This window comes from Macrobrachium nipponense, chromosome 19 (assembly GCF_015104395.2).
Source record: "Macrobrachium nipponense isolate FS-2020 chromosome 19, ASM1510439v2, whole genome shotgun sequence".
Taxonomy (NCBI): domain Eukaryota; kingdom Metazoa; phylum Arthropoda; class Malacostraca; order Decapoda; family Palaemonidae; genus Macrobrachium; species Macrobrachium nipponense.
The window spans coordinates 86,530,351-86,542,850 of record NC_061088.1 but is presented as its reverse complement, the minus strand read 5'-3'; the positions used below and the strand labels follow the sequence as shown (position 1 = coordinate 86,542,850).

The 12,500-nt window shown below is 37.4% G+C and overlaps 1 protein-coding gene across 2 annotated transcripts in view; it reads left to right on the top strand.

Moving 5' to 3' along the window:
* The window catches only part of LOC135213124 (protein amalgam-like), a 251,552-nt gene that overhangs the window by 196,362 nt on the left and 42,690 nt on the right, over positions 1-12,500 (top strand). For both annotated transcript variants that reach the window (XM_064247046.1, XM_064247039.1), the window contains exons 2-3: positions 2,396-2,496; positions 12,000-12,207. In XM_064247046.1, the coding sequence (XP_064103116.1) occupies positions 2,396-2,496; positions 12,000-12,207 (309 nt within the window). The remainder of the gene's footprint in view (positions 1-2,395; positions 2,497-11,999; positions 12,208-12,500) is intronic.

Sequence of the window (12,500 nt, the reverse complement as noted above, 5' to 3'; positions counted from 1 at the left end):
CGGAGGAACAGAAGAAAAGGTCCATTGAAGTGCAAAGGAGAATGAGTGTAAGTCCGAAGGAGAACAAGACTTAAAGTCCGGAGAGAGATTGAAAGTCCGGAGAGGACTTTGAACACGAACCCTGACTATAGTATAATTAATTACCAAAGGATTTCTAGAGTTTCCTTAGGCTAAAAAAATTGATTTATAATCTTGTAGAAGAGACGGAATAATTAGTTCCCCCCCTTTTATTTTTTTTTTACAGTCGACTCTGAAGAATTATTCGTATTTTTTTCTAAATTTGTTATTTTTTATTTATTTTTCATTTTTTCCAGCGTTCCAGATGCATTATGACTTTTCCCTGAGGATTCATTCAACATTGTGATACGATATTTTGTTATTTTTTTATTTATTTTTAATTTTTTCTGAATTCCAGGAGAATTATGACTTTTCCCTGATGATTAATTTGACATTGTGATACGATATTTTTTCAGAGACATCTATCTAATTGAAGTCATTTCAACGTGAGGAGTCTATAGTTTTTCTGTGTAGGCACAAATGCAGAAATATGTGTATGCACATATACATGTGCATTCACACACATATGTATAATATATATGTATATATATATATATTATATATATATATATATATATATACATACATATATATACATACATATATATATATATATATATATATATATTATAATATATATATACATATAAAATAAATTATGGAACAACCCCACCAAATGGGCCATTGACTTGCAATTCAAGCTTCCAAAGAATATTTATTATTATTATTATTATTATTATTATTATTATTATTATTATTATTATTATTATTATTGTGAAGACGAACCCTATTCACATGGAACAAACCCACCAAGGTGCCACTGACTTGAAATTCAAGCTTCCAAAGAATATTATGGTGTTCATTAGGAAGAAGTAAGAGGACGTAAAGGGAAATACAGAAAGAAGAGACCTCACTTATTAAAGAAAAAATAAATTAACATGTAAATGAATAGATAAGAATGTATAAAAATTCAAGGATTCAGTTTTAAGGTGATCATGCATTGCACATTCGCTTGACCTTCCGAAGTTCCAATCGCGCGAGATGAGATTGTGCTCTCTCTCTCTCTCTCTCTCTCTCTCTCTCTCTCTCTCTCTCTCTCTCTCTCGTAGATGATTCCCCTTTCAGTTGTTTCGAGGTGGGGTGCATAGAACATTAGGTTCGACAAATGGGGTGCTTATTTCAAGGTGTCAAAACTCAATACTTCACCCGACTGACGTATGGAAGCATACCAAACTCTGTTAAGTTAGGTGTTCAGGTCTCATGATATGACGGTGTGAGTCATATCGCACTACCCCTTCCCCCCCTCACCTCCCCCCTAGCCCACATTCCAAACCTATGGTGTACGTGTTATACAGTTTGAGATTTTGATATATCATTCACACACACACACACACACACACACACACATCTCCTCTCTCTACCTTTAGTGTGTACGCCATTTTAGCTTGAGTCCTTTTTATTTTAAAAGCTTCCAGTAAGTTATATATATTACAGGTCTCTTTGTGACCAATAGCGGACAAAGTTCGAAATGAAACGCTGACAGAGTGAGAGAGAGAGAGAGAGAGAGAGAGAGAGAAGGTTTCACGCGTTCAGACAACAAAACTAACGAGTTATGAATAGGTGCCAGAAGGGATTAAATCTTCTTAAAAGTCTGGTATATTTTGAGAGATGTCTCCGCTCTTTGGCTAGCCCTTCTTCTTCTTCTTCTTCTTCTTCTTCTTCTTCTTCTGTGATGTCCAGGGCATCATCAGTTGCTGCTTTCATTCTCGAACCAGTGGCGTAGATAGTCCTATAGTAGATTCACATCAGCCGTGCATCTAATGTCTAGGCCAGTCCCTTAACGACGCTCCTGATTGACTGTTGATAAGCCAATCACAGGGCTGGAGACTTTCAGTCTCCCTCGAGAGTTCACATAAGCAGGATGTACGTTCCATTTCTCCTGATGGATACGTCTTTCAAAAGCATCCCCATCAGGAGAGGTGGAACACACATCCTGCCTATGTAAACTCTCGAGAGAGACTGAGAGTTTCCAGCCCTGTGATTGGCTTATGAACAGCCAATCAGGAGCGTCATTAAGGGACTGGCCTAGACTTCAGATGCACGTTTGATGTGATGCTACTATAAGTATACATCTCGGGAATTTGCAGCCGCGGGGAAGAAAGACATAATGTTGCGTTTTATATAGGATATACGCTTCTGTACACGAGTACACAGGGACATATATATATTTATATGAGTTTGTATATATGTATATATATCCTATGCTGTAATGAACCAAAAAAAAACCTGTACCCTTATCCATTGCATTAATCCAAATTCTTCTTCTTTTTCTATACAGGTATAGGACCAGTGTTTTTGGAACCGGTACCGAACGTGACTGTGGCCAAGGGCCGAGACGCTTCCCTCACCTGTACTGTGGATCATCTTGGAATGCACAAGGTGAGATATCTAGAGAGAGAGAGAGAGAGAGAAAGAGAGAGCTAGGGAAAGGAAGAAAGAAAAAGATAGAGAGAGAGAGAGAGTGAGAGAGAGAGAAAGAAAGGAAGAAAGAAAGAAAGAGAGAGAGAGAGAGAGAGAGAGAGAGAGAGAGAAAGAAAGAAAGAGAGAGAAAGAAAGAAAGAAAGAAAGAAAAATAAAGAAATAAAGAAAGAGAGAGAGAGAGAGAAAGGAATAAAAAAAGAGAGAGAGAAAGAAAGAAAGACAGACAGAGAGAAAGAAAGAAAGAAGAAAGAAAGAAAAAAAGAAAGAGAGAGAGAGAGAGAGAGAGAATGATTTTGGTGTTGCTTGAAGAGATGTAGAGGGCCAGGGAAGGATTACTGGTATTATTGTGCATGTGTATAATCAAATTAGCCTACAGTGCCTCAGTGGCGTGGTTGGTTTGGTGTTTGCTTCTCACCTCGGTGGTCGCGGGTTCGATTCCCGGCCATTCCATTGAGGAGTGAGAGATGTGTATTTCTGGTGATTGAAGTTCACTCTCGACGTGGTTCGGAAGTCACGTCAAGCCGTTGGTCCCGTTGCTGAATAACCACTGGTTCCATGCAACGTAAAAACACCATACAAACAATCAAATTAGCCTGCCTTATAAACGAAGTTAGTGGTCTGTAGATAAATGTACTATCTCAGTTTGGAATCATTCTATATATAGTATGTCGGGTAAAAAAAAAGAAAAAAGTTAAAAACTCTCTGAATGACAGTCGCTTGAAAAAAAGTGAAATGTTGCAATTTCAAAGTTATATATTTGAGAGTGTCATTGTTACTTTCGCCTCATAGGTAAAAAAAAGAACAAAAGATTTAATATTCTGTCTACATAAAATGGAAAAAAATGTGTCGGCTTATAATCACGATTTGTCGTTAAATCTCTCTCTCTCTCTCTCTCTCTCTCTCTCTCTCTCTCTCTCTCTCTTTCTTTCTTTCTGTCTCTCTCTCTCTCTCTCTTTTTCTTTCTTCCTTTCTCTCTCTCGCTCTCTCTCTTCCTTTCTCTCTCTCTTTCTCTCTATCTCTCTTTCCTTCTTTCTTTCTTTAATGAACATAGTAATATATAGACCTCCTAATACTAAAGAGTTTGACTTAATAATAGAAAAATTGGATGATATATGTAGAAATCACAAGGACTGGACTATTCTCCTATCTGGAGACTTCGACTTTTCTTTCGTAGACTGGAAAGAACGAATAGGAGATTGTGGTTGTACTTATACATATAAAAAAGAGAGTAATAGTAGTGCAGAAGATAAGAGGCAATTCGAAAAGCTATTAGATATGCTACTAGAATACAACATTCAACAAATAAATCACCTGCCAACAAGAAAGGAAAATACTTTAGACCTAGTATTTGTGAACGAGATGAATTATGTTAAAGAAATAATAGTTTATAATGCGAGTATTTCAGACCATAATGTCATAGAATTAACAGTCCATTCCAAAGCAAGTGAAAACAGAGATAAGCAAGAAATGAAAAAGTGGGAAGGATATGGAAAATACAACTTCTACAGTAAAAATATAAAATGGTCAGAAATAAATGAAGAATTAAACGAAGATTGGGATAACATTTTCGTAAGTGATGACATAAGGGTAAATACGGAGATATTATATAAAATATTAGAGAAAATAGTAGATAAATATATACCGAAGAAGAAAAGTAAACATCAGTCATGCATACCAAGAGACAGAAGGATCTTGTTCCAGAAAATCAGAAAGTGGAAAAAAGGTCTTGCAAAAGAAAAAAATGTATGGAAAGTTGTAGAAGTAAAAAGTAAGATAGAAAATGCAGAACAAAAGATTATACAATCAAAAGAAAATAAAAAACGGGACTTGGAAGAAAAAACCCTAATAAATATCAAGCAAAACCCCAAACTATTATACTCATATGCGAAAAAGATGAATAAAAGAAGAATAGAAATTGGCCCTCTAAGAATTGAAGGGAGATTAACGAATGAAAAAAAAGGAAATTTGCAACATATTGGCAGAACAATATAAGAGAGAATTCACCCCTAGAATAGATAATGAAGATAATGATATAGAAGTAAGGGACGAAAAAAGTGAATATTTAGCTGACATAGATATTAATGAAGCTGATATTGTGCAGGCTATTAATGAAATTAAAAATGGAGCTGCAGCAGGGCCTGATGGAATTCCTGCTATTTTGTTAAAGAAAGTAGTTCATTCTATCGCAAAGCCACTTGCAATATTATTAAGACAAAGTGTAGATACAGGCAAGATTTATGATGAGCACAAATTAGCATATATTACCCCTACTTTCAAAAGTGGATCAAGACTAGAAGCAAGTAATTATAGGCCTGTGAGTCTAACATCACATATTATGAAAGTCTATGAAAGGGTAATGAAGAAAAATATTATGAAACATTTAATAAAAAATAATTTGTTTAATATAGGACAACATGGTTTAGTACCCGGAAAAAGTACACGAACCCAATTGTTAGTCCACCGTGAGAACATATTCAAAAATATGAAAAGCGGAAATGAAACAGATGTGGTTTATCTAGACTTTGCAAAAGCTTTTGACAAAGTAGACCATAATATATTAGCGAAGAAAATTAGAAAACGCAATATCGTGGATAAAGTAGGAAGATGGTTAAAAGAATTTTTACACAACAGAAAACAGATAGTTATTGCAAACGATGAGAAATCGGATGAAGCCAAGGTAATATCCGGTGTGCCGCAAGGTACGGTGTTAGCTGCAATACTGTTTGTTATTATGATTGAAGACATAGACAGTAATGTTAAGGATTCGGTAGTGAGTAGTTTCGCTGATGACACAAGAATAAGTAGAGAAATTACTTGTGATGAAGATAGGAACTCTCTACAAAGAGACCTTAACAAAGTATATATGATTGGGCAGAGGTAAATAGGATGGTATTTAACTCTGATAAATTTGAATCAATAAATTATGGAGACAGAGAAGGAAAGCTATATGCATATAGGGGACCTAATAATGAGACAATCACAAATAAGGAAGCAGTTAAAGACCTTGGTGTGATGATGAATAGGAACATGTTATGCAATGATCAAATAGCAATTCTTTTGGCAAAATGTAAAGCAAAAATGGGAATGTTGTTACGGCACTTCAAAACAAGAAAAGCTGAACACATGATTATGCTTTATAAAACATATGTTCGTAGTCCACTTGAATATTGCAATATGATATGGTACCCACACTATCAAAAGGATATTGCACAAATAGAGAGTGTACAAAGGTCCTTTACAGCTAGAATAGAAGAAGTTAAGGACCTTGACTACTGGGAAAGACTACAATCCTTAAAATTATATAGTCTAGAAAGGAGAAGAGAACGCTACATGATAATTCAGGCATGGAAACAGATAGAAGGAATAGCAGAAAACATCATGGAACTAAAAATATCAGAAAGAGCAAGCAGAGGTAGATTAATAGTGCCCAAAACTATACCAGGAAAAATAAGGAAAGCACACAGGACATTAATCCACTACGCACCAGCATCGATAATGCAGCGTCTATTCAATGCGTTGCCAGCTCATCTGAGGAATATATCAGGAGTGAGCGTAGATGTGTTTAAGAATAAGCTCGACAAATATCTAAACTGCATCCCAGACCATCCAAGATTGGAAGATGCAAAATATACCGGAAGATGTACTAGCAACTCTCTGGTAGACATTAGAGGTGCCTCACACTGAGGGACCTGGGGCAACCCGAACGAACTGTAAGGTCTGTAAGGTAAGGTTCTTTCTTTCTTTCTCTTTCTACTCGGATGGACTAATGTCTTTGAGACATCCTAATCCTTGTAACTCTCTCTCTCTCTCTCTTTCTCTCTCTCTCTCTCTCTTTTCTCTTCTTCTTCTTTCTCACTCTCCTCGGATGGACTAGTAAGACTTAGAGACATTCTAATATTAGTAACTCTCTCTCTCTCTCTCCTCTCTCTCTCTCTCTCTCTCTCTCTCTCTCCTTAGGAATAAATGACAAAAAAGGAAATAACCGAGAGGAGGGAGGAAGGAACAGCCCAAGGATAAAGAAAACAGGTGTAATAAACATGCATAGCAAAGTATACAAACACGCGTTTACAAAACATCGCGAGCTGCTGCCGGTAGAGCTCTCTCTCCCATTTACAAACGTGTCTACCACGAGACTCGTGACTAGTAATGGTAATTAAATTTTCACGCGAGAGAGAGAGAAGGAAGGAAGGAAGGAATGGAAGGAAACCAAAGAATGGAGAGAGAGAGAGAGAGAGAGAGAGAGAGAGAGAGAGAGAGAAAGAAAAAAGAGAAAGAAAGAAAGAGAAAGTTAGGAAAGAAAGAAAGAAAGAGAGAGAAAGAAAGAAAGAAAGGGAAAGATAGAGAGAAGAAAGAAAGAAAGCGAGAGAGAAAGAGAGAGAGAGAGAGAGATAAAGAGGGAAAGAGAGAGAGAGAGAGAGGACGAAACGCGAAAGCCCACATACTTCGGAAAGAGGGAGAACTACTGCCTATATAAATATCTTTGTTTTTTGGCGCTAAACGATCCTCTTCTTCTTCTTCTTCTTCTTCTTTTTCCCCGAGACCAACTGCTGCTTCTAAAGTACTACTACTACTACTACTACTAATACTACTACCAACACAACGATGACGTCACATAACCCTAAACTTGAAAACAACACCCTTCCAGCTAATGAAAGTGTCTGCATTCTACGCCCGGACGGAAGCCATCTTACCACTCCCGTCAGTGGGACACGTCCGTTTCAAATCTGTGACCCCGTGACGCACGGGGCGGGCAGACAGACTTCTTTCTTTCTTTCTTTCTTCTTCTTCACATGCCGTAAAGGTCATTTCCCCACTTTCCCACTTAGGCTAAATGAACCTTTGTGGGTTTATTTATTTTTTTTTTTTACTTATCGCAGGGGTAGACCGTCTCTTTCTCTTTTCTTTTTCTTCTTCTTCTTCTTCTTCTCTCTCTCTGTTATTGGGTCCAAATTCGCGCGGGGACCTTTTAACCAAAAGAGGTTTTTCACTCGTGTCCCAGAGTGCATACCTCAGTATGTCCCGATGCAATGCCACGACACCAATTTAGACAAAGAGCTACAGAGAGAGAGAGAGAGACAGAGACAGAGACAGAGAGAGAGAGAGAGAGAGAGAGGCGCACCCAATGTTGTTCTTTAGGACGACAATACGGACCTGTTTTTGCAGCTCTTTCTCTTTCACTCTCCAATAAGGACCTGTTTTTGCTGTTCTCTCTCTCTCTCTCTCTCTCTCTCTCTCTCTCTCTCTCTCTCTCTCTCTCTTCGTCTTGCACTCACTCGTCGTACTCTGATATGAAAAGGCAACATTTACAGCTCGCCGAGAAGAGTTGCCATCTCGTTCTCTTTTTTAAAATAAGAGACTGCCGGTGGACTGTTCACAACTTTTCTTGTATGCATCCTCATAGGCTGCTCGCTCACACACACACACACACACACACACACACAGAAAATGGAAAGTGCTTCTTCTGGTGTAAATGCCATCCAGGCAAAACGTGCTAAGATGGGAAGAAAATATATAGACAAAATGAAAAAAGACAAAATAAATTTTACAAAAATAAGAAAAAAAATAGAAAAGTTTTCCAAGGAGGAGAACGTTATTCTGATAGTCCTTCTTTTCTTCTTCTTTATATTTATTTATTTATTTATTTATTTGTTTTTTTTTTTATTTTTTCAGCGTGTCTTGTTTTGCCTACTCATTTTTCGATATTGAGTTTAGTAACGAACGTACTACGTCAGCTATAGCCATTATTTTAATCCCTATGCAATGTGACTGGTGATGTATACAAAGACCTCTATCTGTGTTGGTCTATACTTGTAAAGACCTCATTCCTGGTGGACTAAAGGATACAAACTCCATTCGGGATTAATTAAAAAGGAATAGAGACCCATTCCTAGTTAATGAAAAAAGGCAGTCTCCATTCCTGGTATCCCTGGTTGATAATAAATACAGGCTCATTCCTGATTGATAAGATGCAGTCTCCATTCCTGGTTGATAAAAAACAGACAGACCCATTCCTGATTGATAAGATGCAGTCTCCATTCCTGGTTGATAAAAAAGACAGACCCATTCCTGATTGGTAAAAAAAATCATCCCATTCCTGACTGTTAAAAAAAGATAGACCCCATTCCTGACGTATAAAAGTCAGGTCCATTCCTGATTAATAAAAAAAGGCAGACCCATTCCTAATTGATAAAAAGACAGACCTCATTCCTGATTGATAAAAAGAAGGACAGTCTTCATTCCTGACTGCAAAAACAGACAGACTCCATTCCTGGCAATCACCAAACCTTTTCTGGTTAAAACAGACAGACCCCATTCCCAAATGAAAAAAAAGGCAGACTTCATTCCTGATTAACGAAAAAAAATTCCTGAAACTCTGAACGTATTACAGCAATTAAAAAAGGTGCCAGTTTCCAGAGTTAGAGCAAAATTCAAATCAGATACAACAGTTGGAGCCAAAGAAAAGCCAGAGATGAAGAGAATCAGTTAAATTCCCAATGTTTTGCCTGAAGAGAATCGTAGTTTTTCATCGTTCAAATCAAAACAGAGGTCTTATCCACGAGATGAAGAGCAGGTGGGTTGAAAGTGTCTATCAGACTGAGCAAGCAAATAACTGTTAAACGCAATTTGAAGGTTTGAAGACAGTGTCGAATAGACATGAAATAATTGTAAAGCACAGTTTGAGGAGGTGAAATCATGGGTATGTTGAGGAAGACGACAATACCTTGTTGAATCCAAGTTTGCACTGAACTCGAAGTGATGGTTGGTGCTATATTTCGCGTGTCTATTTTAAATGAACATTGGATTGCTAGAATTTCGACACAACTTTCAGTCATTTTATTGTTCGTCCGAAAGCAGACTCCAGAATTGTTCATAGAGGTTTCTCTTGACCTTTCTGAGTTTTGAGATGGTTGGATTGGATCTCTCAGTAATTTTTAAGATCTGAGGGCGGACTGGAGAAGAACGGACAGAAAAAAATGCGGAAGGACAGACGGACAAAGAAATCTCAGTAGATTTCTTGTACAGAGAACTAAAAATCATTGATAGAACTCGCCTCCTAGAATACTGAAAAGCCACAGGAACCACAAACAGAATTCTAATTAAGTCTGGGGAAAAAATTGTGAAAATAAGAAACAGGTTCGAAAGACGATGACTGATCGTCGCAGTCCTATATTTCAAAGACCTTCCTTAAGACCCACCCACTTGCAAAAATGAAGAACATTAAATGAGTGATCCGAATACGAGATGGACCACGAGTGACAAAATGAGGGTCACCCTCATAAGTGAAAAAGAGGTTAGCCTCGTAGTGCAGCAGAACTGGCTGGGATATCATTAACGTGTTGTGGACGGGAATGGATGCTGATATCAGCTAATCATAATGAACTTTCCGCTCTTCGCCGATTGCATTCGGATGAAAAACATCTCTCTCTCTCTCTCTCTCTCTCTCTCTCTCTCTCTCATAATTATTCGATACACTATTTTCATATTCCATCCCTTGCCTTATACACAAACACTTTATATATATATATATATATATATATATATATATATATATATATATATATATATACAGTATATATATACACATATGTATATATGTATATATATATATATATATATATATATATATATATATATATTCATATAGATATATATATATGAATAATTATCACATCACCGTGATTGATATAAATTAATCGAGCTACAAATGTCCTTTAATATCTAATTCGCTCTACCTCGGAATTGATATATTTTCATATATGTAAACCGTTTTCCACTAGTTTTCTCTTTTCCAAGTATACTTTGAATAATTTTATATATATATATATATATATATATATATATATATATATATATATATATATATATATATATATATATCAGTCATATCACATTACCGTGATTCATATACAAATATCGAACTACAAACGTCCTTTAATATCTAATTCTCTCTACCTCGGAATTAATATATTTTCATATATGTTTAACCGAGGGGGAATTTTATTAAGCGATAATAGGATGGGCGATCGCCAGGCTCGAACCAGCGAACTCTCAATCCCAGGACTGGCAGTAAAGCCTAAAACCACTACGCCACCGCAAGAGATATAAGTTCATGCCGTCTCCCAACTGAAATACCTGTCGCGCGCAGGTATTTTTGTTTTTGGAGACTGCACAAGCCCATCTCGTCCTCGGTAGCGTAGTAGTGCTTTTGCCCGCACGTAGTCATTATATCAGTCATATCACATTACCGTGATTCATATACAATATCGAACTACAAACGAGGTAGAGAGAATTAGATATTAAAGGACGTTTGTAGTTCGATATTTATATATATATATATATATATATATATATATATATGTATATAATATATATATATATATATATATATATTTATATATATATAGGTGTAAAAGACAGCTAATACCGTGGAAGTTTAACCGTGCGAGATATTCATTTCCACACATCAAATATGAACATTGTAGCGACTACCTCTCTGTAATCGATCCTTACTTTTCCCTTTCCAGGTCGCCTGGATCCACCTGGATCATCAGATGATTTCAAATATGAACATGGTAGTCTTCCTTTTCCCTTTCCAGGTAGTCTGGATCCACCTGGATCGTCAGATGATTTCAAATATGAACATGATAGTCTTCCTTTTACCTTTCCAGATCGCCTGGAGTCACCTGGATCGTCAGATGATTTCAAATATGAAGATGGTAGTCTTCCTTATCCCTTTCCAGGTAGCTTGGATCCACCTGGATCGTCAGATGATTTCAAATATTAACATGGTAGTCTTCCTTTTCCCTTTCCAGGTAGCCTGGATCCACCTGGATCGTCAGATGACTTCAAATATGAAGATGGTAGTCTTACTTTTTCCTTTCCAGGTAGCCTGGATCCACCTGGATCGTCAGATGATTTCAAATATGAACATGGTAGTCTTCCTTTTCCTTTTCCAGGTAGCCTGGATCCACCTGGATCGTCAGATGATTTCAAATATGAACATGGTAGTCTTACTTTTACCTTTCCAGGTCGCCTGGAGTCACCTGGATCGTCAGATGATTTCAATTATGAATATGGTAGTTTTCCTTTTCCCTTTCCAGGTAGCCTGGATCCACCTGGATCGTCAGATGATTTCAAATATGAATATGGCAGTCTTCCTTTTCCCTTTCCAGGTAGCCTGGATCCACCTGGATCGTCAGATGATTTCAAATATGAATATGGCAGTTTTCCTTTTCCCTTTCCAGGTCGCCTGGATCCACCTGGATCGTCAGATGATTTCAAATAAGAACATGGTAGTCTTACTTTTCCCTTTCCAGGTAGCCTGGATCCACCCGGATCGTCAAATGATTTCAAATATGAATATGGCAGTCTTCCTTTTCCCTTTCCTGGTAGCCTGGATCCACCTGGATCGTCAGATGATTTCAAATATGAATATGGCAGTTTTCCTTTTCCCTTTCCAGGTCGCCTGGATCCACCTGGATCGTCAGATGATCCTCAGCATCCACAACCACATCATCACCAGGACCCCGAGGTTCAGCGTGACCCACGACTCCCACAAGACCTGGACCTTGCAGGTGACCGCCGTGGAGGAGGAGGACCGAGGTCACTACATGTGTCAGGTCAACACCAAACCCATGATCAGCCAGACGGGGTTTCTGCAGGTCGTGGGTGAGTCCGGGATTGCAGTCCCTTATCCTCTTACGTGTTCCCAATATAATAGAATAGAATGTAGAGTTTAGGTCAAAGGTCAAGCACTGGGACCTACGTGAGGTCATTCAGCAGAGTTGGCAATGATTAAATCAAACTGATTTAATCAAGTGATTAAATCACTGATTTTTTCCATTAAGAAATATGATTTTTAATTTTTTTATTTTTTTATTTTTTTTAATTTGAAAGCAAACAAATTGAAAGATATGGTTTGGAGGTTAATAAAAACTTAAGCATAACTGTGCTGCATACAT